This window comes from Podarcis gaigeae (assembly GCF_964106915.1).
Source record: "Podarcis gaigeae genome assembly, chromosome: 2".
NCBI lineage: Eukaryota > Metazoa > Chordata > Lepidosauria > Squamata > Lacertidae > Podarcis > Podarcis gaigeae.
Window position 1 is genome coordinate 90,643,477 of NC_139679.1, and position 23,519 is coordinate 90,666,995.

At 41.4% G+C, this 23,519-nt stretch overlaps 1 protein-coding gene across 2 annotated transcripts in view; it reads left to right on the forward strand.

The window, feature by feature from the left end:
* The window catches only part of RAD18 (RAD18 E3 ubiquitin protein ligase), a 104,946-nt gene that overhangs the window by 11,104 nt on the left and 70,323 nt on the right, over nucleotides 1-23,519 (forward strand). For both annotated transcript variants that reach the window (XM_083724613.1, XM_083724614.1), the window contains exons 5-6: nucleotides 14,600-14,937; nucleotides 18,701-18,800. In XM_083724613.1, coding sequence (XP_083580739.1) covers nucleotides 14,600-14,937; nucleotides 18,701-18,800 — 438 coding nt within the window. The remainder of the gene's footprint in view (nucleotides 1-14,599; nucleotides 14,938-18,700; nucleotides 18,801-23,519) is intronic.

The following is a 23,519-nucleotide window of genomic DNA, read 5'->3' on the forward strand; positions in this document are numbered from 1 at the left end:
ACCCTCTTCATATAGTATGGTGGCCAGCGCCCTCCCTATACCAATAATTTTGGGTGACAGTGCTTCATTGTGAACACCATGTTCTGGTTCTAATGAGTAGTAATAATGGCAAAAATAAATATCATAGTCAATAATGGCAATATTTGAGTCTTTTCAAGGAAGGCTAGGGAACACAGGTGTTGTGTCGGGAGTCATTCAAGCAGGTGGATGCACAAGAATGGCAATGAAACCTGCATAAGACAACTGGCAAGCATACTACTTGCTGAAAAGTGACTGTTACGTAATTTAAAAAATAAATAAATTGTGTGGCAGCGAGCACTCTGTAAGAGAATGGCTATTGATTCCATTGTAAATTACAACAAGAATTGCTTTTCTTAACCAGAAGCTGTTAATAATTGGATATTTCCTGCAGTTTGGGTGTCTGAACTGTGTTACTATCGACTGCTTTGCCTTTTTGCTCCCCCAGTGTAATTTCTTTACTTGGATGACTCAGAGTTCTGTACCTCAGGGGTTCCGCTAAACTTCTAACCTTTCTGTGTGGAGCAAATTGTGTTTTAAAAATGTAGGCAAGGTTGTAGAAAATGTATTGATTCAAGAGAAAAATCCTGAGTTCCGACTTGTTTTTGGCTACCCAACCCTTCTTCAAGGGAATATCTTGGTGTGTGTGGAATCTTTCATAAAATAAGTGCCTTGCCAAGAGAATGCAATGAAATGGATCAATTCCTACATATATTATGGTTTTTTTTTTGTTTTTTTAAAGGAGGTTATTCTTTGAAATGTGGCTCATACCATGTGATAATAAGATTGCTATTTCCATACCCCCCCCACCACAAGGATCTGACCCTGAAGAATGTTTATATCGCTCAAAAGGAGTTGCAACTCAGAATATTTTCTTGCTTGACTTGACAGCTTTTATGGCAGAGGTGAGGTAACTTGCTGGACTTCAACTCCCATCATCCCTGAACATTGTCGTGCTGATTGGGGCTGATAGGAGTTGGAGTCCAACAACAATAGGAGGGCCATGTTTCTCGATCTCTGCTCTGTGGCCTACTCTGTGTTGGTTTTTAGTGCCATCACTGTCTCTCTTTACTTTTAAAAAACATGCTTTGGCTTTTCCTTTGGGCTTTTCAGCTCTGGGATTTCCCTCTCTTTTGAACACCTAACACTTATTTATATATATATTAAATGAAGTCATGTAACAAGTCTCCACTTTCTAGGAGGCAGCATACTTTGGTTCTTTTCACTAACTCTTCTTGAGATATCTCGGATCTTTGAATGTTAAGAGTTAGTTTTGGTATGACAAGTTGTAGCTTGTGGAGGAAACAGAGGACAGCAAACCATGAAATGAAGACTTTATAGTGACACCTAAAAAGATGAGAGAAGCCACTATCCATATAAACCTCAAAAAGTTGTGCTCTGGTTTTGAAACCAGACTTGTCTTTTATGAAAGGGAGCCAATCTGTAAAACATAACTACAGAATAATTATTATTATTATTATTATTATTATTATTATTATTATTATTAATATTTTGCTTTAAAGTCTTACTGGCGTTCCCACATGCCAGTGGAAGGGCAAGAAGGAACGTCAGAGAATAAGTCACACTTTAAAAAAAACAAAACAACTCTGAAATAGTTGTCATATGATAACATAGGTTGATCTGTTGTCCTCTGGAACCCTAGTTAGGAAACTTTGGAATGTTCCTGAATTTTCAACATGTAGACGTTTATTACTGTAATAGCATTGCCCAGGTAAGGTACTTGTTCTTTTTATTTTGAACTTGCTTGATCCTACACAGCTATTTTTATTGAGTATTGAGGGCTCTGGGTTAAAATAGAGATCAGCAGAGGACTTCTTGTCCGGGGTGGTGGTGGGTATAACTGTTAAACCAGGGTGGGGAACGTCTTTTCTCACAATGGCTGCATTCCCTTGGGGCTAAGCCCAAGCATCTGCAGTCTTTTTCAGCAGGGGGCCGGTCCACTATCCCTTAGACCTTGTGGGGGGCCAGACTATATTTTGAAAAAAAGAAGAATGAATTCCTATGCCCCACAAATAACCCAGAGAAGCATTTTAAATAAAAGGACACATTCTACTGATGTAAAAATAAGCTGATTCCCGGACCGTCCGCAGGCTGGATTTAGAAGGTGATTGGGCCAGATCCGGCCCCCAGACCTTAGTTTGCCTACCAATGGGCTAAGCCATCATGTCCCGCTTGCTGCTGGTGGATGGTGTTCCAGCCAGAAGCGAACGGCAACCCTTAAAACACTCACTCATTCTGTCCCTCCTTCACTTCACCTTGGCATCTGATAATGGCAAAAATACCCCTCCCCAAATTCTTACAAAGGAGCTCAAAGAAGAAATAACCCCTCGAGGCTTGTGGTCTCTACTCAAACTTGAGGAATAAAAAAAACAGCAGCAGCAGCAACCCAGCTGTTAAATGAATTGGACAGATGCCACAAAATATGAAAATTGTGGGAATTAAAGCATTTCCCTGAAGATGTTGGTTTTTTTTTTACTTGCTGTATCACTGAAACCTCTTCTCTATTTCATGGTTGGATTGTCTTCTTCTTTGCTTCTTCCACTGGGTATATTCCTTAGGAAAGCAATGCTGAAACTTGTTATTGTGCTAAATAATTTTCAATGTTGCTATCTGGTTATTCATAGGAGACTGCAAGTATTGCTTGAAGATGCCAGCTTTGTTTTTTTGGGGGGGGTTGGTGGGTTGGGGTTGGTACAGTGTTTGTTTCAATACTGTAAAGCAAGGGTAGTCAATCTTTTTATTCATACCGCCCACTAATGCATCTTTCTTGATGGTAAAATTTCCTTACCGCCCACCAGTGCTCGATGGAAGGAGGATTCAGCTTGTGTTGTAGAACCCCCTACCGCCCACCTAGAATCCCGAAACCCCCACTAGTGGACAGTAGGGACCAGGCTGACAACCCCTGCTGCAAAGGGTCTTCGTGTAAACTCTAGGAATCTTGAATTGAAACTACCATAAGGAAAAGTATAAAGCACATACTGTATATTATATTTACATACAAGCTCTGACTCAGTTATGGGGGGCATCATGTACAAGAGGACTATAAATGAGATGCTTCAACCTGGGGTATTGTGGTTGTCGTATTAGCCAGCCGTTGGGTCTGCAGCTGCTGCTGAATGCTAGATTGGCTCTGAATAAGACCTCCCTCATTTATGATCTGATTGTGGATGAGGAGGGCGATCTGGTCGGTAACCCTGAGACCTGAGGGGGTGAGCAGGGTGGAGTTGGTCTCATCCAGCTGTGCACACCTGGTATTTGGTGCAGCATCAGGACAGACTTGAGGGTTGGGGAGGGGGAACTGCTGTGGGTAAGAATAAGAAAAATTTATTATTTCTACCCAGCCCATCTGGCTGGGTTTCCCCAGCGACTCTGGGCGGCTTCCAACAGAAGGTTAAAAATACATTAAAACATCAGTCATTAAAAACTTCCCTAAACGGGGCTGCCTTCAGATGTCTTCTAAATGTCATATAATTGTTTATTTCTTTGACATCTGATGGGAGGGCATTCCACAGGATGGGCGCCACTACCAGAAAGGCCCTCTGCCTGTAACTTCGCTTCTCGCAGTGAGGGAACCGCCAGAAGGCCCTCGGTGCTGGACCTCAGTGTCTGGGCAGAACGATGCGGGTGGAGACGCTCCTTCAGATATACTGGACCAAGGCCGTTTAGGGCTTTAAAGGTCAGCACCAACACTTTGAATATAGACATATTCTCCCTCTCCCTTTCCTTCCCTTCCTTTCTAGGATCTCTGTCCATTTGGGAAGAAGGAGGATCTAGAGTGTGTGTTCCTGGTATTGGGCAATCAGAACAGATTAGGGATTCTGTTGGTTTACTATCCTCCTTGCTGCCCAGCATTCTCCCTGCCTGAGCTGACAGAGCTCATCTCGGAGGTGGTGTTGAGGACTCCCAGACAACTGGTTTGGGAGAACTTCAACATCCATGCCGAGGTGACTGGCTCTGGGGTGGTTCAGGACTTTGTGGCTGCTATGATGATCATGGCGCTGTACCAGCATGTCACCAGTCCAACGTATGTGGCAGGCCACAGTCTGGACCTTCCTTTCTCAACGGTGCAGGAGTACGGTGATCTGAAAGTGGGGGATATTGATATCAGTCCCTTGTCTTGGTCAGATCACTTTCTGTTGAGATTTAGGCTTTCAGCACCATTTTCCCTCTGCAGAGTCAACGAATCTATTAGGATGCTCCGCCCTCAGAGGCTGCTGGACGCCAAGATGGCTCTGGGTTTTTTCTGGCTGATATAACTGGCACTCCTGTCAAAGCCCTGGACGACCTCTGGAGCCTCTGAATGGCTTGGGCTGTTGACATGAAGTGACACACAGCTTCCCTTCTCCTTTACATCTGCAGGTGTGGCAGTGGATGTGCTGGAGTGTTGGCTTGCCTTGGTAATGGACTGAATGAGAGCCAGGAAACTGAAGCTCAAGCCAGATAAGACACTGTTAGTAGGCAGCTCCCTAGACCAGATGAATGGGAGGTTGCCTGCTCCTGAGGGGAGTGGGTATGTGGCTTGGAGGTAGTTCTGGATCCTATGTTGTCGCTCGAGGCTCAGATGGTGTTGGTGGTGTGGAGTGCCTTTCATCAGCTTTGGTTTGTTGGGTTAGATTGCTACAATACATTATACATGGGGCTGCCTCTGAAGACAGTACGGAAACTCAGCTGGTGAGAATTCAGCAGCCAGGTTCTTACCAGGGCAACACGGTTTGAGCACATAACGCCAAAATTGGCCCAAGTGCACAGGCTGCCAGTTAGTTTCTGGGCCCAATTCAAATACTTCAAGGGCCGCCTCTCCCCAAATGTACCAGCCCATATGCCCCCTCTGAGATCCTTTTTGTGTGCCCTCTCCATGAGAGATCCGGAGGGTACCAACACAAGAATGGGATTTTTATGTAGTGGCTTCCCTTTGTGGAATGCTCTCCACAGGGAGGCTCATCTGGCTCCTTAGTTACATTTATTTAGGTGCCCAGCAAAAACATTTCTCTTCTCCAAGGCCTTTGGCTTAAACAATCTGTGGCCTTTCAAACAGGGAATGGGAAGTTACTGTTTTTGTTTGTTACTATGTTAAGCATATTTGTATTCGTTGTTGCAAACCACCCTGTGATCCTTGGATGAGGCCAGTGTATAAAAATAAATTAAATTAAAATATCTGTTTGAAGTAGCCAACCTAATTTCAATATATTTGAAAACAGAACATTTCTTAGTGGAATGACGATGACACAGCAAATGGGGCATGGCTCAGTAGTACACCACCACTTCCCCTAGCGTATTTATTTGCATGCGAGTAAGTGGAACACCCAAGTAGGGCTACAGTGATGTCAAAATGGTTAAGAAACTCGCAGGCCACTGGCAAAGCTGAAATTTGGTACATATTCATAAAGCGTGCTTCTCCTTTCTTTTTGCATTTATGGATTGCATATTTAGAACAAATTACAGGAAGCAAAAAGAAGCTTGACTTTAATGTGGCATCTATATCTATCAAAAAAATAGTGTTTGATTCCCAGGTGCCTCTGTTTCTTAAGAACTATTGATATTCTGGAAATGATTGTTTTAAATCCCACAACATAAATATTTTAGTTTCTGCTTTCTGTCTAAATTGTCTTAGGGGCAGATTTACTGGCACCTTTATTGTTTCCTTGCAGTATTGCAAAGAACAAGTTGTGCTGCCTCTACCCATTCTGATCCTAGGCTGTTAATCCTTAACTACTTCTGATTTACTTAATGGATCTGAACATATCTTATAAATCAGGGAGGGTGAACAATCTATTCCTCTGTGGCCCAAAGGGCTATCAGCTTACCAATGCAGATGAAATCAATCGATGCTCAGCACAGTGTCCTTGGCTAACCTGATATACAATTAATACACCACAAAAAAGCCTGTAGTCTCAGGATTGTTCACACTTTTATATTCTAAGTCTTCCGGGTCGGCGCCATCGCCGAATGGCGGGCTCCCTCCGAGCTCCGGAGGGAGCCGGCTTGGCAGGGGCTGGGTCCTACCGCACCGGCGATGCGGAGACCCTTAAAAACCACGGCCAGATTGAGGCCGTGGACATGGAGACTCGGCTGGCACCGTTAGCGCCCTCCCGACTCGTGAAGGAGCCTTTTTAAAGGCTACGGATCGGGTGCCGGGGAGAAGCGTGGTGCTTTGAGTCCTCTGCTATCCCTGCCGAGCGCAGCCGCATGCCATCCGGCGGAGAGCGCTGACTTCTTCTATTGAAAATTCGGCTCTAAAGAAGAACCCGTGAGTAATTGGAATATGGACTAAAAAAAAGGGGGATAAATTTTTTAAAATTCGGAGCGAACGGGGGAGGTGGAAAAAAGGAAGTCAGCCTACCCCTAAATTGTAGAAGAGCCAAAACAAAGGACTGGATAACTAAGATCGAGTGTAACCTTATCTTGCCGAATTAGCAACTTCGCGAGGGAAAATTATAAGATTGAGCTGGAGGAGAAAAGTGGAATTGTCTTTAAAAGCAACCCCCCCCGGAATCCCTGGAGCGATTTGTGAAACTACCTGGAGAAAAGTGATGGAGGTTTTGACAGCTGTCAAAGAGCTGTCAAAAAGGAAGATTAAAATAGAGACTTTGTTATGAGGACTTTGCCGGTTATATTTGTTACAAATTGAATACAAATTGTTTTAAATATTGGTCAACAAGCTACTTGGTCTGGTGGATGTGATTCCGGAAGGGAACTTTGTTACTGCAATCCACCTAGAGGAGTCGAGGGACATTGCATGTGTTTTTCACAGGAAATGTGAACAGTTGAATGGAACTTTCAATCTCCTGGGAAACTGCAGGAATGGAACACTATTTTGTCTACAGAGGTCTACACACTACAGGAAACAATGGAACTATTTGTTGGAAAATGAAAGGAACATGATGTAATGCTTTGCTTCATGAATAACAAACCTCTGCAGAGACACTAGAAACTTTTGGAAAAAGAACATTTCTGTGGGGAACAGAGAAATAAAAAGGAGGAGAATGATTGATAAGAACAAGGAAACAACAAGAACTGGACAGAACTGGGGGAACATTTGGGATATTCAGGTTTGACAAGCTTATGGATATAAAATTGGAGTTTTTACTCCTGGATATAAAAACCTGGATAGAAGAAATGGGCCCTTATTTGATAGACTCCTTCTACGATTGGACATCCGTAATTAAAGACTGGCAAAGAACCGGAGGGACATAGTGTAATGTGGGAACTCCAGGAAAATATTAGAAGTGGAGGGATAAGTGAAACGCAAAGGGGAAAGAGGGGAGGGAAAATTGGAATCCAAAGGCTGTAAAATTATTATTTATATTTATCTTATTTTCATCTGTACTATGTTTGGAAGGGGGAAACCCGTGGAAGGGTATAGATCGATCTTAGGGAATGAGAATTTGGATAAATTGGGTTATTGACGAAGAGTGTAATTTGGGGATAAGAATTTGTTGAATTTAATTGCTTATTTGGAAGATTTGGAATACAAGAGGGGGTAGGGAGGGGAAGTCCTAGTTATTGGCAATAGATTGGATTTAATTTGTTATGATTTGTTCTAATTTGGAAAACCTTAATAAAAATTATTATAAAAAAAAATATATATTCTAAGTTTTAATGTTGGGTACCACAAATTAGTTTAAAAAAAGAAGTCTCACTTGGATTTATGGAAATGCTGGTATGATTCAGTATCTTGAGGCAGATAGGAAGACATTAGGTCCTTGTGTCCTAATTATGTGTCCTTTGTCCTTTGCGACCACAAATAGTTTCTCTCTTGCTCTTTTACAGTCTTTGTTTCCTTTTTCTTCTTCCTTTGAGACATTAGAAGCTGCCAAAGTGTTGAACTCTGGTGCTGAGTTTAGCAAACTGTACTAAAGGGCTAAGAGAGTTCATCGTGTTTTTGTTCATTATGTTTAGTGGTTGGGCTTAGCGTGATTTCTTCAAGTTCTTAAGACTGAAGTCACATCACCAGAGAGTTGCCTACATCTGAGCAGCTGCAGTGGTGTGATCACAAGGGGAAACAATAGTGTGACTGTGACTCTAGACAACTCACATTTTCTATAGTTGAAAAAGCACTTCTTAGTTACTGCAGTCATGGGAATAACTGTGCTATACACTGATGTTTCTGCGTGTGAAAATGGTACTGCTATTTCTTTTTTGCATGGCATGGGGGAAACTGACAGGAGTGAATGTTTCTTCTGGAAGAAGCTGACTAGTGATAGGAAGTTTTTATTACTCAGTTGAGTCATCAGCCTGGTGGTGGGATAGGATCTGTAGGGACTTGTGGAGGACCCTTTATCTGGCATTCGTGTGTGTCTCTGGGTGTGTGAAGATGGCAGTTGGGTTCTGTGACTTTGAGAACCCTTCAAGCTCTACAGTTCTAATGATTATCAGGACTCTTCCCCCCCCCACTGGAACTCAGTTCTGGCACCTTTCAGGTGGGCACCATTGGCATTAATAGAGAATAAAGGAGGTGTTCATGGTGAGTCCCTGCACCTCTTTTTCTATAAAAATAGCACTGAATGATGATTACTACAGTGGAACCTCGATTGCTGAATGCTTTGGAAGTTGAACGTTTCGGCTTTCAAACGCCAACAACCCAGAAGTGAATGCTTCCATTTTTGAACGCGCCTCAGAAGTACAACAGCTTCCGAGGTGTGTTTTTCCATTTTTCTCAATGGAACTTGCTGACCGGCAGTTGTGCCTCGGTTGTCAAACGTTTCGGAAGTCGAAAGGTCTTGCGGAACGGATTACGTTCGGTGACCGAGGTTCCACTGTATTTATTATTTATTAAGATTTTATACCGCCCTTCATCCATTGATCTTCGGGTGGTTCATAACATAAAAGACAACTTCTTTTACCTTCAGCGTCTGAAGGCTCTTGCCTTGATAACTTCATGCAAGAAGCTACAAAAAAACAAGCAACCCATTTTGAAGTAGCATAATTTCTCCGTGGTCTGTTGTTGGCAGCAAATACATTCATCATCAGTGAGAGGTTACTTTTTGTTCTTATAGAGCAGTGTGGTTCCCTCCAGATGTGGTGGACTACCACTCCCATCAGCCCCAGCCAGCTGGGCTTTTGGTGCGGGATGATGTGAGCTGGAGTCCACAACAAAGCAGAACATTTCCTCTGCTGTAAACCAGCTATACATAGAGACTTTTAGTGTTGCCGCCTTCTCTGATTCCTGCAGTGTTCACGAGGTATATGTGGTAGACCCAGAGCAGAGTAGTGGCTTCTTGTGGCCTATCTTGGCCTTCTAGTATCTTTGACATCTTCATTCTGTACAAAGCCTGGTATCAGCCATTTACCGTATTTTTCGCTCTATAAAACGCACCAGACCATAAGACCATAGTTTCTGGAGGAGGAAAACGAGAAAAAAAATATTCTGAATCTCAGAAGCCAGAACAACAAGAGGGATCACTGCGCAATGAAAGCAGCAATCCATCTTGCTGTTCTGGCTTCTGTGATAGCTGCGCAGCCTGCATTCACTCCATAAGACGCACACACATTTCCCCTTACTTTTTAGGAGGGAAAAAGTGAGTCTTATAGAGCAAAAAATACGGTAATTGCCGTAAACTTTCCCCAGAAACATGCATCTCCCAGTCTCCTTACATTTGTGTACCCAGGACACGTTTTAATGTCCAGTAAATAAAACATAAAAATAAGTTCTAAATTCAGAAGAAAGAGTGTGCGCTGCTAAAAGCAGTCTATTGTGTATTAATAGTTCTGTTTCGTCTCTTATCTAAGAAGATTAATGGCATCCATAATATTCAAACACACACAGGCCTGGGATGGAGTTTATAGAGGAACCATTGTATATTTTATGAGGTAATAAAGAAATAATTATGGTGAAACCGCTCGGCTGGTTTGTGTTTTAAGGTTAAAAGAAATGTTCCCAACTTCAATTGATCATTGAAAAATGTGACTTTTACTGCGCAGCTGTGAATTTTTTTGGATTTCTACTCTGGTAGGTTTGTGAAAGACGTAGCTTTACCCTTCCTCCTTTCAAAGGTGGGTTTTGTGGTTGTTTGGTTGATAGTTCTACAAAAAATGGGGGGGGGGAATATTATAGTAGAATTTTGGCGGGGCCTCAGCTCACTTTTCAGCAGTTGCTCCCTTATCCCACCACTGTGGCCCATTCAGAAGGGTAGTCTGACCTTTGTGAGAAGCATTTGGAGGGCTTCAGGAGACTGCCAGGTGAGGAAAGGTACAAGTTCACCTTCACTGAAACGTCTTACATTAGTAATTTTCTGGATCCAAACCATATAAGTTATTTTCTCTCTTTTTTTTAATAAAAAAAATATTTATTACTTTTAAAAGTTACAAAAAAGGAGAAGAAAGAAAAAGAAAGACAAAAAAGAAAAAAAACAGAAGAGAAAAAAGCAAAAACAATACAATACAATATATAAACAATACAAAACCCAACCTAAACCCATTAAACTAAACACATAAATGAAGCAAAACAAAAACAATTTTTAAAAATCCCTCCTTTTCCATACTCTATCCTTCATTCCCTTGTTTCCTCAACTTCCTCACACCTCCCTTTTTGTATCCCACTTCTAGTACTTGTTTCAGCAAATCCTTTCCATCTTTCTCTATTTTCTATCATATTATAAACATATAAGTTATTTTCTCTTTCCCTCCCAGTTTCTGGGTTTATGTGAATAAATATAATTTTATTTCAGTAGAATACTGACCTGGTGGTAATTGTGGTAAGTTGGCGTTAAGGTCAGTGAGAAACCCCCTCCCCCCGAAACAGGGGGATTGGAGTGGTTTTACTGAGCTGCTTTGTAATATATATGAATCTTAGGGATGTCTGTCCTTCATCTAGGACTGAAGGCTACTGACCCAAACCTTTTTGAATAAATTTCAGCTCACATGAAAACAAACAAACAGAGCCTTCCTGCCTGAAAGCAGAGACCAGGCTTTATTAGCAGGGTGACATTTTCAAGGAATTGAGATGTGAAATGCAATTTCAAAGTGCCCATATTCCAGACTGTCCTGGTGGAGAACCGTTACTTGATAAGAGTTGTAAATAGGTTTATGCAGTACATATCAAAAAGAGGTATGGCGGGGTTCTTCTTGCAAGCTTATACAGGCAAATTTATTTATTTATTTATTTATTTATTTATTTAGTGAGTGACATTTATGTAGAGCTGCAGCCAGTACTATGTCAGTTTTCATTTCTCAGTACAGAAAGTATTGCTTTGATGTGTAGAGATCTTTCCTATTCTGATTAGTTCAATACTAGTCCTACTCAGAGTAGACCCACTGAAATTCATGTAAGGCGCCAGGCAAAAATATTCCTTTTTAACCAGGTCTTTGGTTGACCTGATCAACATCCTATACCCTTTTAAAATGTGGCTCTTTTTTGGGGGGGGGGGTATTATTGGGTTATTGCTTTTACATTTATTTTACATACTCTGATATTTCTATGTGAACCGCCCTGAGACCTCCGGGTATAGGGTGGTATATATTCAATCAATCAATCAATCAATCAGTCAATAAAATAAATTCGCATGATTAACGGATCAGACCAAAGAACAATATAGTCCAGCCTGTTGTTCCCCACTGTGGCCAGCCAGATGTCCGGGGAGCCCCTAAACAGAGCATGGCACCACAGCACTCTCCCACTGTTGTTTTCCAGCAATTATGTATGCTGTTCATGATTGATTAATTACCTGCTTTGTTTCGTTATCATGTGAAGTGCATGGTCTTTTGCTATGGGGAGTTCCAGGAGCCTTGTCATCTTATTTTTTTTCCAAGTGAATTTTTATTGTTTTCCTTACATATTCTTTTCCAACAAATTGTAATAACACCATACATTCCCTTTGACTCTGCCGAGTCGCGACCCCCCTCCCTCCCCACAACTGGTATATTTATCCCCTTTCCATCACACACATCATTCTCATATTAGTACTATTATACATTGGAGGTATTATGTCAATCCTGCTAGTGTCTTGACCTCTTTACAATTCTTCTTTAAATAGTCAATAAATTTACTCCAGTTATTTTGGTATCTTTGATCTCCCTGGTCCTGGATCCTCCCTGACAGTTTGGCAAGTTCTGCATATTCTGTTAACTTCGCCTGCCACTCCTGTATAGTTGGTATATCTTGTACCTTCCATCTTTGGGCCAGAAGGGTTCTCGCGGCAGCTGTAGCATACATGAACAAAGTTTGATCCAGGAGCCTTGTCATCTTAGATTGAGAAACATTAAACGGTTGGGCAAACCTGTGCGTACTGATTGACTGCTTTCTTCCGCTGCCCCCTTTGGCCATTGTGTGGTGTGATTGCCCCTGAAAACTCATTGGATCAAATTGACACAAAGTGAAAACAAGGGTTAGGATTCATCTAAGGAATCTTGAGAAGTGACCAAAAGTGATTTTCAGACCTCCAAAGATAAATACAGGAGGTAGGAGTCTTTCCCCAATCCTCTTAAGTTTTTGACATCTGCTGTGCCCATCTCTTCTTTTACTTGTGCTAAGTCTAAAATTATATAAATTACAGTGGTACCTCGGATTAAGAACTTAATTCGTTCTGGAGGTCCATTCTTAACCTGAAACTGTTCTTAACCTGAGACACCACTTTAGCTAATGGGGCCTCCTGCTGCCACCATTCCACTGCTGCGTGATTTCTGTTCTCATCCTGAAGCAAAGTTCTTAACCCGAGGTACTATTTCTGGGTTAACAGAGTCTTTAACCTGAAGCATCTGTAACCTGAAGCGTATGTAACCTGAGGTACCACTGTATGTGTATCTGAAGAAGTGTGCATGCACACGAAAGCTTATACCCAGACCAAACTTAGTTGGTCTCTAAGGTGTTACTGGACAATTTTTTAAATTTATTTCGATTGCATCAGACCAACGCAGCTACCTACCTGAATCTAAAATATGCCAACCTACTTGTTTCCAGATGTTAAAGTGAACCCATGGTGTTCCATTATTCACATTGTTGTGACCTATCCTAGGACTTTCTAGTGAAGGGTGGGTAATAATAAATAAATAAATAAATAGCCAGCCTCTTGGGTCTAATTATGTGGTATGGTTGCACCCAATATATAACCACTAGATGTCACCACTTAGCTTATTGAAGTTATCAAAAGAATGAGTATTATAACTTCAGAAGCAATATTTTTGTCATCTTTTTGTGTTACATTTTTGCTTTTTTGGTTCTTCTGCGTGATATACATGCAGTCGCCTGCTGAGGGCCTGAAGGGCCCTGCCTTTGCCTCTCTCCACCTGGTTTCGGGCGGGGCTTGACAGACTTCACAAGGACTGCGGCTGCTGCATAGCAGAGAGGGCTCCTCTTTTAAATTGTTTTTAATTTTTATCTGTGTTGTTTTAAATGAGACCATCTTGGCTGTGAACCCATGGAAGACATGCACCCTGCCTTGCTGGCTTTTTCCCATCTGGCCTGGGAGAATGGTGCGCTGACTGACTCCAGCTACAAAAGCTGAGGCTGTTGAACAGATTCTTGGGCTGGAGTATTGTTTATGGGGGGGGGGGGGTTGAGAGAGCTGTTGCTGTTATTGATATTATTGTTGTATCTTTAGTTTTAGATCTTACGATTTACGTGGAAATTGTTTCCATTTGATTGTGTACTTTTTGATGTGTTCTATTTATTATGATTTCTGTTATGTTTGTATTTATTTAAATCTTGTGTTGTAAGCAGCCTTGAACATAGTTTCTACACTTGATCTTAGCCAAAAGGCCGAGAAGCAATGCCTTGAGCATAGTTTCAACCATGGAAAGGCAGCATACAAACAAAATGATGATGATGATGATACATAGCTGGAATGAACATATATGTGTCACCAGGAACCATTATTCATCATCATCATCATCATCATCATCACAAGAGTGGCGCATGTTCTGGTTATCTTCCTCTTGGAATACTGCAATGTGCTCTACGTGGGGCTACCTTTGAAGGTGACCTCGAAACTGCAATTAATCCAGAATAATCTAGACTGGTGACTGGGAACGGCTGCCGAAACCACATAACACCAGTCTTGAAAAAACTACATTGCCTCCCAGTACATTTCCGAGCACAATTCAATGTGTTGGTGCTGAACTTTAAAACCCTAAATGGCCTTGGCCCAGTATACATGAAGGAGCGTCTCCACCTTCATTGTTCAGCCCCTACGCTGAGGTCCAGTGCCAAGAGCCTTCTGGCAGTTCCCTCACTGCGAGAAGCGAAGTTGCAGGGAACCATACAGAGGGCCTTCTCGGTAGTGGCACCCGCCCTGTGGAACGCCCTCCCATCAGATGTCAAAGAAATAAACAGCTATATGACATTTAGAAGACATCTGAAGGCAGCCCTGTTTAGGGAGGTTTTTAATGACTGATGTTTTAATGTATTTTTAACCTTCCATTGGAAGCCGCCCGGAGTGGCTGGGGAAACCCAGCCAGATGGGCGGGGTATAAATAGTTGTTGTTGTTGTTGTTGTTATTTATTATTTTATATTTATTAAATTTCTATACTGCCCTTCATCTGATGATCACAGGGCGGTTTACAATATAAAAACACAAAAATACATAGCATAGTAATACACTGACATAGTTCTGTGTTTACTCCTAGACAGCGGCTGTTCCAGGCAGTCTTAGATCCTGCAGCACTTTCTTCTCCAAAGGTACTTACCAAGAAGGCTTCTGACCAAGTCCATATTTTGAGTTCCTCGTTTGGTCTTGTTTTAAAACAAGAACAGCAATCTGCTGATACCTTTATAGTCAAAGAGACCATTCCAGCCCGTAGAAAGCACTTAAACCCATCTGAAAAGGAAAGTAAACAGATCAAAATGGAGCAGGAGGAGATCCCATGTGGCTCTCAAGAGGACCAAGAGACTCTTCACACAGAAGCAGCAGGCACCAGAAACCCTGAAACGCCTTCCACATCTGCAATAAAAGTTATCCCAAAGGGTAAGTTGTTGGTTTTGTTTTATCGTTATTTTTTCTGTATGCACCAAGGTTCCACATTGATTTTTCATCTGCACTCAGATGGGTCTTTTGGGGTTGGATTATTAAGGAGTTTAAGTTTTTGGTTCAATCATGAGTTTACTGAAACATTGACTCCAGTGAAATGTAAGGTTCATATTCATTTCTTAAGTTTGTTTCACAAACTGCTTTCTCTCTCTGATTCTGAAACAATCCCTGTGCATTCTTTATGGCACCTTAAATGGAAATGTGTACAAAGTGATCTCTCATCCTAATGGTTTAGCTTCCTGCTGGGTTCATGCGCGCCCCTCCTTCCTCTCCTCTCCTGTTGTGTGATGGTAAAGAGGAGATTGGAAGTGTCCATTCCCTTTAAAAATTAACCACAGTTTAGCATTTTGTTGAAACCCTAAACTGTGGTTAATCTTAGTGTTAGTGGCCACCAGGCAACTTCAGAAACTATGGCTTGCACTTCCCTTATTTCAGCTTACTTTGGTTAAGAGTAACCACAGTTTGTCTGGGTAGAGATGATAGGGCAAGTTATGGTTTATCTTAAAAATCTGGAGCAGAAGTAGAAGTTTCTGAACTCATTCTTGTAGCCATTCTTGAGGAACAAGCCTGGGGAAAGGTTAGATTCATTCTTGTAATGTTAAGTATAGTTTACCATAGTAAACCAGCCTATAGTTCAATTATCATGCTACAGTGGCCCAAAAAATGAATCTGGTGCACTGAGCCATAACTATGCCTTCTGCAACAATCAGCTAGTATCAGCTAGTGTGATGCAGCACATATGTGGTTTAAATAGTGCTCAGCCATCTGATGGAAAGGTATTCCTATTAACACAGAAAATGTTAAATATATTAAGAGAAGATAGAGTTGTGTAATAGAATGGTTTCTACTATGTTTAAATTCTTGCTCATTGTAACATCCTGTTTCTTTTTGGGTCTTAAGAAAAAGGCAATAAGATGCCCATCAGGTGATAATGTTAAAAGGATTGTGCTGTAGCTGTTTTTTTCAATTGAGCATTTTTTGGTTTAAAAATGGACTTTGATAGAATCCCTAGTCAAGTGGTGCTTTGCAGTTGAGGCCTCCTTAATTCCAAAAGAAGTGGAAAATTCAGAGGTTATGTTTTTAAATTGCCAGTAATAAAGCCTTTACATTCATGATATACCACTGTTGTTCTTGCATATTTTGATGGGCATTTTTTTTTTGCTGCCTTAATATGAAAGGGGAAAGAGTGCAAACTTTCTAACTCCGTCTTGTGAATTGAGTCATAAATGTGAAATGCAACGATATCCTTTGTACGCTACCTTATATCACATATAATTATCTTTGCTAATTTATTTGTTATTTGGAATACAGTGTGGGAACCCAGTTGGCCTAGAAACAAAACATTATTGCTTAGATGAATTTGGCATTCCTGATCTCTTTTTTCAGTGTTATTTATAGAAGCATCGGAGCACATTTTAATAATTAACATTTCAAGAAATGCTACATTAGTAAGTGACGTCCCAGTCTCTATGCCCATGAAAAATAAACTTTACTGCCTGCTCCCAGATTCCAGTCCAATTATTCCATTTGCAATAATTCCAATTATTATATAGGAATAATTACTGTGTTTTAAGGATATTGTGTTTCGAATGGTGTTTATCATTTTATGTTGGAAACCACACAGAGAATAATGCTTTTGGGTGGCTTTATATAAAAACAGCAAGTAAATAAGTAAAATATTCCCATTCCCTGTCTGAAGCATAAGGAAAATAAATGCAGTACTATATTCCATTTTTTATTTTCTGTCCTCTGGCTTTGTACTACTCTATTTTGCCTTCCCCCTTTATGTCTCTGAGACATACTCTGAACCTTTTAAAGCTGTGACTTACAGTGATATAGCTGAGCTGAATATCTGTATACAATTAATTCGTTGCATAAGTTGCCTTATAAAAATGTTCTCTAGGTGACATAACACAGATAAATAAATAGACAAAATTAAAGCATGACACAGCAACTCAATAAACCATAAATCAATAACGCCAAACCAGCGGTAGGACAATAAAATCCAGCCATAAAATCCAACATTGCCCTGTTCCACGTGCTAAAGGGAGCCTGAGGTGACAAAACAAGAAAGGGAGTTAAGCAGATATGCAGAGAGAGGGTAGGTAGCACACATTTATTTAATTAAAACAGTTCAGAATAATAAGGATCCAGTGTAAGAACATTGTATGCTAGGAGCCAGATCCTGAAAGAACTCATAACTCAGGAGCTACATTCTAGGGGTAGGAAGCCTGTAGATACCTACGCTAACTCTGCGGGGAAGCTGGAGGGGCCACAGTAAACTAGGCTAAAAGCTTCCATTTTGGAGAAGGGATAAAAAGGAGGAAACTCCACCATATATAGTTCTACAAAACACAGATCTTGCTAGTGGGAGAATCAGCTTAGTTTTAAAAAGAGTGGGCTTAGCCTTCTTTAAAAACACCCCTCACCCTTCATAAGCTCTGTTCCCCTATATTATAAATGTTAGACTGTTGTTGTGGGTTAAAATAAGGTGCAGCTGAAAACTTGCAGCTGTCAGTGCAAGTTAAAAACAGGTAAAATTTAGTCAGGTCTATCAAAGCTAGGGACGTGGGTGGCGCTGTGGGTTACACCACAGAGCCTAGAACTTGCCGATCAGAAGGTCGGTGGTTCGAATCCCCACAACGGGGTGAGCTCCCGTTGCTCGGTCCCTGCTCCTGCCAACCTAGCAGTTCAAAAGCACATCAAAGTGCAAGTAGATAAATAGGTACTGCTCTGGCGGGAAGGTAAATGGCATTTCCGTGCACTGCTCTGGTTCGCCAGAAGCAGCTTAGTCATGCTGGCCACATGACCCGGAAGCTGTACACCAGCTCCCTCGGCCAATAAAGCGAGATGAGCACCGCAACCCCAGAGTCTGCCACGACTGGACCTAATGGGATGGAGAACATAATTCTGAGGAAGAGGGAAACATTCCCTTCAAAGGGGCCAAATTCCTTGGGAGACAAATAAATATCCTCTCATGCTGAGGTCAGGTTTTAGTAGGACTTTGAAGTCTGCACCTAAGAATCATGCCTGTGATGGACCACATTCCTGTTCCACATTGGCAGAAATATTAAGATTCCAAACACAGAGAATATGGGTTTGGAATCCAAAGTGGTTGTGTGTATGTTGTAGGGGAAAGTGGTGATTAAGAGAAGAATGATCTTTCCATGTCTTCTGATGCTTTGCTTCAAATGGATCCTTCTGATGCTGCTTTAAAGAGAAAGTGATTCTTTGGATTTTAGGATGTGAATTAATATGCACTTTTGACTTCAATTTTCTGCTGGAGAACGGAGCTTCCATTTTTTCCAGGCTGGCAGGAAATGTTCTGCAGACCTGGACCACTGGGCTGCGTCATTTGGGGTAAATTCAGTCATGTTTGGGAAAATCTAGACGAGGATGCATTGCTGGTGCCATTGTGTATCTTAAATATCCTAAATTTGCTAGAGGAAAGACATGTTTCTATATAGAAAGTGGCTGGTGAGGTCTGTACTTGTATTTTTGTGGAAGTAAGCTCCATTTGGAACAGGTAACGAAATGGTGTTCATATATTAGGAGCACCTCCACCCCAAAATCCTCATTTTGCTTTGCACATAAACACCAACGCTTTCCCTCCTCCCTTATGAAAATAGATGGTTTTCTTCAGTTGGCAAGCATTCTTTAGGAATGTCCATGTTAACATGAATGCTTTCAAATGTTTCAGTGGAGTGCCCTGTCTGCGGGGTTCCTGTTCAAGAACTTCATATAAATAAACACCTTGATGGCTGCTTGAGAAGAGATGAGAAGAAAGACAGTCTCCGAAGGTAAGATACTTGAGTGAGTGAGTGAGTGAGCTTCTGGTGAATGCTGCCCGTGCTTGCTGCAAGGAGATGCCATTATGTACCAGATTGTGCCAAGCTTTTTTGTTTGCTTGTGAACTAATGATATTAATAAGCACCACCCAAAAGGGGGGAAATGCCACTATCAACAACAAAACTCCGGGTGTTCAATTTATTCAGAGTCATTGGATTTATTGAATAAAGGGGAACATCTGTCCTGCACAGTTGTCTGGAAACAAGCTGAACCAGTCTTGCTGCCTTTGTATCAATATTTGGGTCTTTGTCACTTTCTTAGCCAGACTTAAAGCAAGCACCCACTGACTTCCTTTGAATCCTTCATAGATGCTATTATATTGTTAGCTAAAGGCATCATTTATGTTTATTTATAATATCATTCAGGTACCACTTTTGGATGACAGCCCAGCCTGGGTACAGGCATATAAAAAATAGCATAGCTGAATCTTTGGAAGAAAGATGATTGGCATTATGTCTGGACCTCTTCCTCTATCTTGTCAATCAACACAAATAAGAAGGAGGCACAGTGCAAAATTCTCAGTAGGTGGAGCACTACCCTTGCAAGACCTCACTGGCTATATCCAAATTATAGTTATACTTACTGGAAGAGGCATAGGCAGATTGATTCATCCTCCCCCGCCCCCCCCCCCCCCACTTTGGAAGTATCCAACAATGTGGATGTTCTGCAATGTGATTCCTGATTACTTCCAGGAATTTCTGCACATCATTATTATTAGATAACTGCAGGTAACTTTTTAAAGCCATGCTTCAGAATCTAATGATGCTGGGTCCATGCATCAAGACCTAATGAAGCAGTTATATAGACCAGCAAAGTCGATAGAAGATTCTCATATAGTCTTCTAAAGAGCCATGAATGCTTTGGAGACTGATTATGTACGAACTTGCTCAGCAAGTACAACAAACCAGAAAGCTTTATTTTGAAGAAAAGATGTTAGGGTGCTATGGCTTCCAGTTGTCTGCTATGTTAGAAGCCCTTCAAGCTTCTGATCACATCCAATCAAGTACAGACACACATCTTCTTTTTTCTATGATTACATCCAATCTATCTCAGTAGTCTGTGAGCTTCTCCTTAGGGTGTTTTCCTCTAATTGTTCCACAAGCTTACCCATGATGTACTAATGATTGCCATACCAGTGAGTTTGCTTTTGCTCTTAAAGATCGGTGATCTCGTTGCATTGTTATGCACGTTCCTTTATTTTGGACATAGAAAAACGCTTTCCAGCCATGTATTTTAATCCCTTCTCCCTCTTTTCTCTCATAAAAGCACACACAAAGCCAGGATAGTGAGTGAACGGACAGGTTTAAATGCAGTGATTATGTTTAACCATTTAAAACAACAACAGTAACAACAAGCATAGCGTGTGATACATTATTTGCACAATACAAATGTGGGTGGAGGACAGCCTTAGTTGATTTCATTAGTAAGAAACTAATGTCATTAGTAGGAAAGTAACATCTCTGATTGATCCCAGTAGAACATATATAAAGTCTCATGTAGATGACAGAATCCTACAATCACCTTGAATAAAAGAATCATGAATGGAGTTCATTTGTGAATAGGGTAGAATGGTTTATTCTGCATTACTGTGTGAAATAGCAATAGCACAAACAGGGTGAACGATGTCAAAGATTTTTTTATTTTTTTAAAGAGATGAAACGTGTGAGTTGCCTGTGGAGCCTGAGCTTGTTGCTAGGGAACATTATTGGTGGCATTTGTCGCAAATTGTTTTGAATGCCTGTGGCAGGACAGTGATTCATATGTGTTAGAAATAATAAATAAACAAGAAGGGATTAGATAAGTTTGTGGAGTACAAGAGGCGCTGGAGCCAAATTAGTCAAGTTAGTTAGGGAATGCAGTTGCATGTACCCATTGACTATATCTGTGACTGCGAGAAATAGAGAGGCGTGATTGCAGAGATGGGCCTCTTCATTATCGTCTGTTTTCCCACTTAGGAATATAGAATTCACTTCCAGTGAAACAGAATATCATGCTTGATGGGAATGCAATGGGGTCTAACAAGCTTAAGGTATATACACTGCCTTTTTCTTTAAGGAGTTCTTCATAACTATGTGAGGCAGACTCCAGCTTTTTAAGGCCTTAGTTACACAAAGACTATTTGTTTTCTATTGTGTCTCAAAGATCACAGTGTACATTCAAATGGCCCAAGGTCACCCAGTGAGCTTCATGACAAAGTAGGGATTTGAACCCTGGTCCCCCGGCTCCTAGACAGGCACTGTGACCACTGCACCACACTGGCCCACTGGGAGGATGACCACCTGTAACTTGTTCCAGTTTGCTGACCCTCGAAATGTTTGGCTTCCCATTTACTATGGGGTGCACATGCAGGTTGCACTGTAGCTGTGGTTATGAGCTCCACAACTATGGCAAAGCTCTACATACCTCTCTCCATGCCACCCTCAAACGCATAATGGTGATTTAGAACACAGGAAAAGGAAGTCTTGTTAACAGAGTGCTGTCATTTCTAAAGTGGTAGGCCGATTCAGGATTTCAGTACCATGAGTATTGAATGTGTCAAATGAGCTATAGCTGTGTCCCCAGTCAAAACATGATGACCTTCGATGCACATAGCATTTTCAGCCTAGGGATGATTAACCAGGGTTCTTGTCCTCATGTTGAAAACCCTATACATGGTGATCTTGGGCCAGTCACTCACTCTTGGCCTAAGCTTCAAACTAATGCAGATAAAGGTTTGGCTCCAGGTATGACCAGCAACAGATCCTGAAGCTGAGGCTCCAATACTTTGGCCACATCATGAGAAGAGAAGACTCCCTGGAAAAGACCCTGATGTTGGGAAAGATTGAGGGCACAAGGAGAAGGGGACGACAGAGGACGAGATGGTTGGACAGTGTTCTCACAGCTACCAGCATGAGTTTGACCAAACTGTGGGAGGCAGTAGAAATCAGGAGTGCCTGGCGTGCTCTGGTCCATGGGGTCACGAAGAGTCGGACATGATTAAACGACTAAACAACAACAACATGACCAGCAAATTTATTTCATTATGAGGAGGGGTAGCCCCATGTGTCCCCTTCACCTGTTTGGAACAAAGTGCCTAAATAGGACTCATGTTGACTTGTGATCCAAACTATAGGGACACAATGGCTGTGTTTAGATGATAAGTTCAACAGCCGAGCTAGGAACGGGTGCCCATGCACAGCTTCTTTGAGTGAGCAAACAGATTACAAAATCTTCCATTAACTATAGTTTCCTGTTTTGTTTGAACTGGGAAACTATGGCTAACAGGTTTGGAACAAGCCAGGATATGAGGCTATGGTTCAAAGATTGCTTAAAATCATAACTTGTTCTAAAGACATTAACTGTAGTGTCCTGGTTTCATGAAGCAAGAAACTAATAGTTACTAGATTTCCTGGCTTATTTTTCCACATCACATGAAGGGGCTGCATTGCACACTCACTGAGCAGTAGTTGTGCTGTCGGTTCTGATATAAATTTATTGAGCCATTTCTCCAGCCCTGATTTCAAACTTTGATCTAATTCTTAGTGGAATAGTAGGGAATATGAGCATGGCTAATCTGCCATTAATTTTGTTTTGCAAATGATGCACTGGGATTTTGAAATTTCTGTATTTGCTCAGTAGTTAATTCTTTCCCTTGTGCTCTCTCTAGTTCAAATGTGTGCTTTCATTACCCAAAGTTCTTAGTGTTATACTGAATGCAAAATACCACAAGCTTACCATGTATTAGCACTTTGCCATGGAAAGACAATGACAAATGTTTGCAAGTCATCTTATTTCCACAGAGGTCTCTGTATTGCACTCTGAACAGGTGCTAGCATCTTTATTTTGACAGCTTTTTGACTGTTTCTTGATTTTTGTTATTACTTGCAGATGTAAAGATTTATATATGGCTGGAACACGCTTTCCCTCTGGAATTCTAAGAAATGTGGCTGTTTTCTGTAATGTGGTTTATTTTTGTCTAGGCGTCATGCAGTTTAAAACAGCCTCTGAGAAGATTCTTGTCTCAAAAGATTTAGCTACTAAAAGTTATTGAGCATGACCTTGGCAATGTGTTCAACTTCCTTACAGTGGCAGTTAGGAGATTTAGCTTGCCTGTAAGGAATATTATCTGGGGTGGGTTTTGGTTTTTTTTGCTTCACATGGAGAATGGCCAACATATATTTTAAAGCAGTATTTCAGAGGGGCAGTTATTTATGATTCTGGGTTTCACACAGGAAACCTAGTAACTGCATACAAGTATGCTAACCTTTTTCTGTTTTCTGAGCTTAAAATGATGTGTGGAACTGGTTGTCAGTGCAGACTCTTGAAAAAGCTCAGTTCCCATTCTTTCTTTAAACAAAGATTTTTTGCCTCATAGGCTCATTTGCACATTAAGCTGTACCATGGCAAAGAAAACCTAACCTTCAATAGCCTTCATGCATTCAAATAATGAGCGGGGGGGGGGGGGCTGTCCCTGCCAGCTTCACCCTACATAATTTCATGTGTGGGGGGTGGAAGGCTTGAAGAGGGAACATACATGGGTTCCCTCTTCAGACTTTCTGCCCAATTTAATAGTGATTTTGGGGCAGGGCCAGCATGTGTGCTTCTAACTCCCACTCCATGTGTGTTTTGAAAATGTGGAGGTTCGAAGAAGCAACTCCCCCCACCCCCTATTAACCAGCATGGTAGAATCA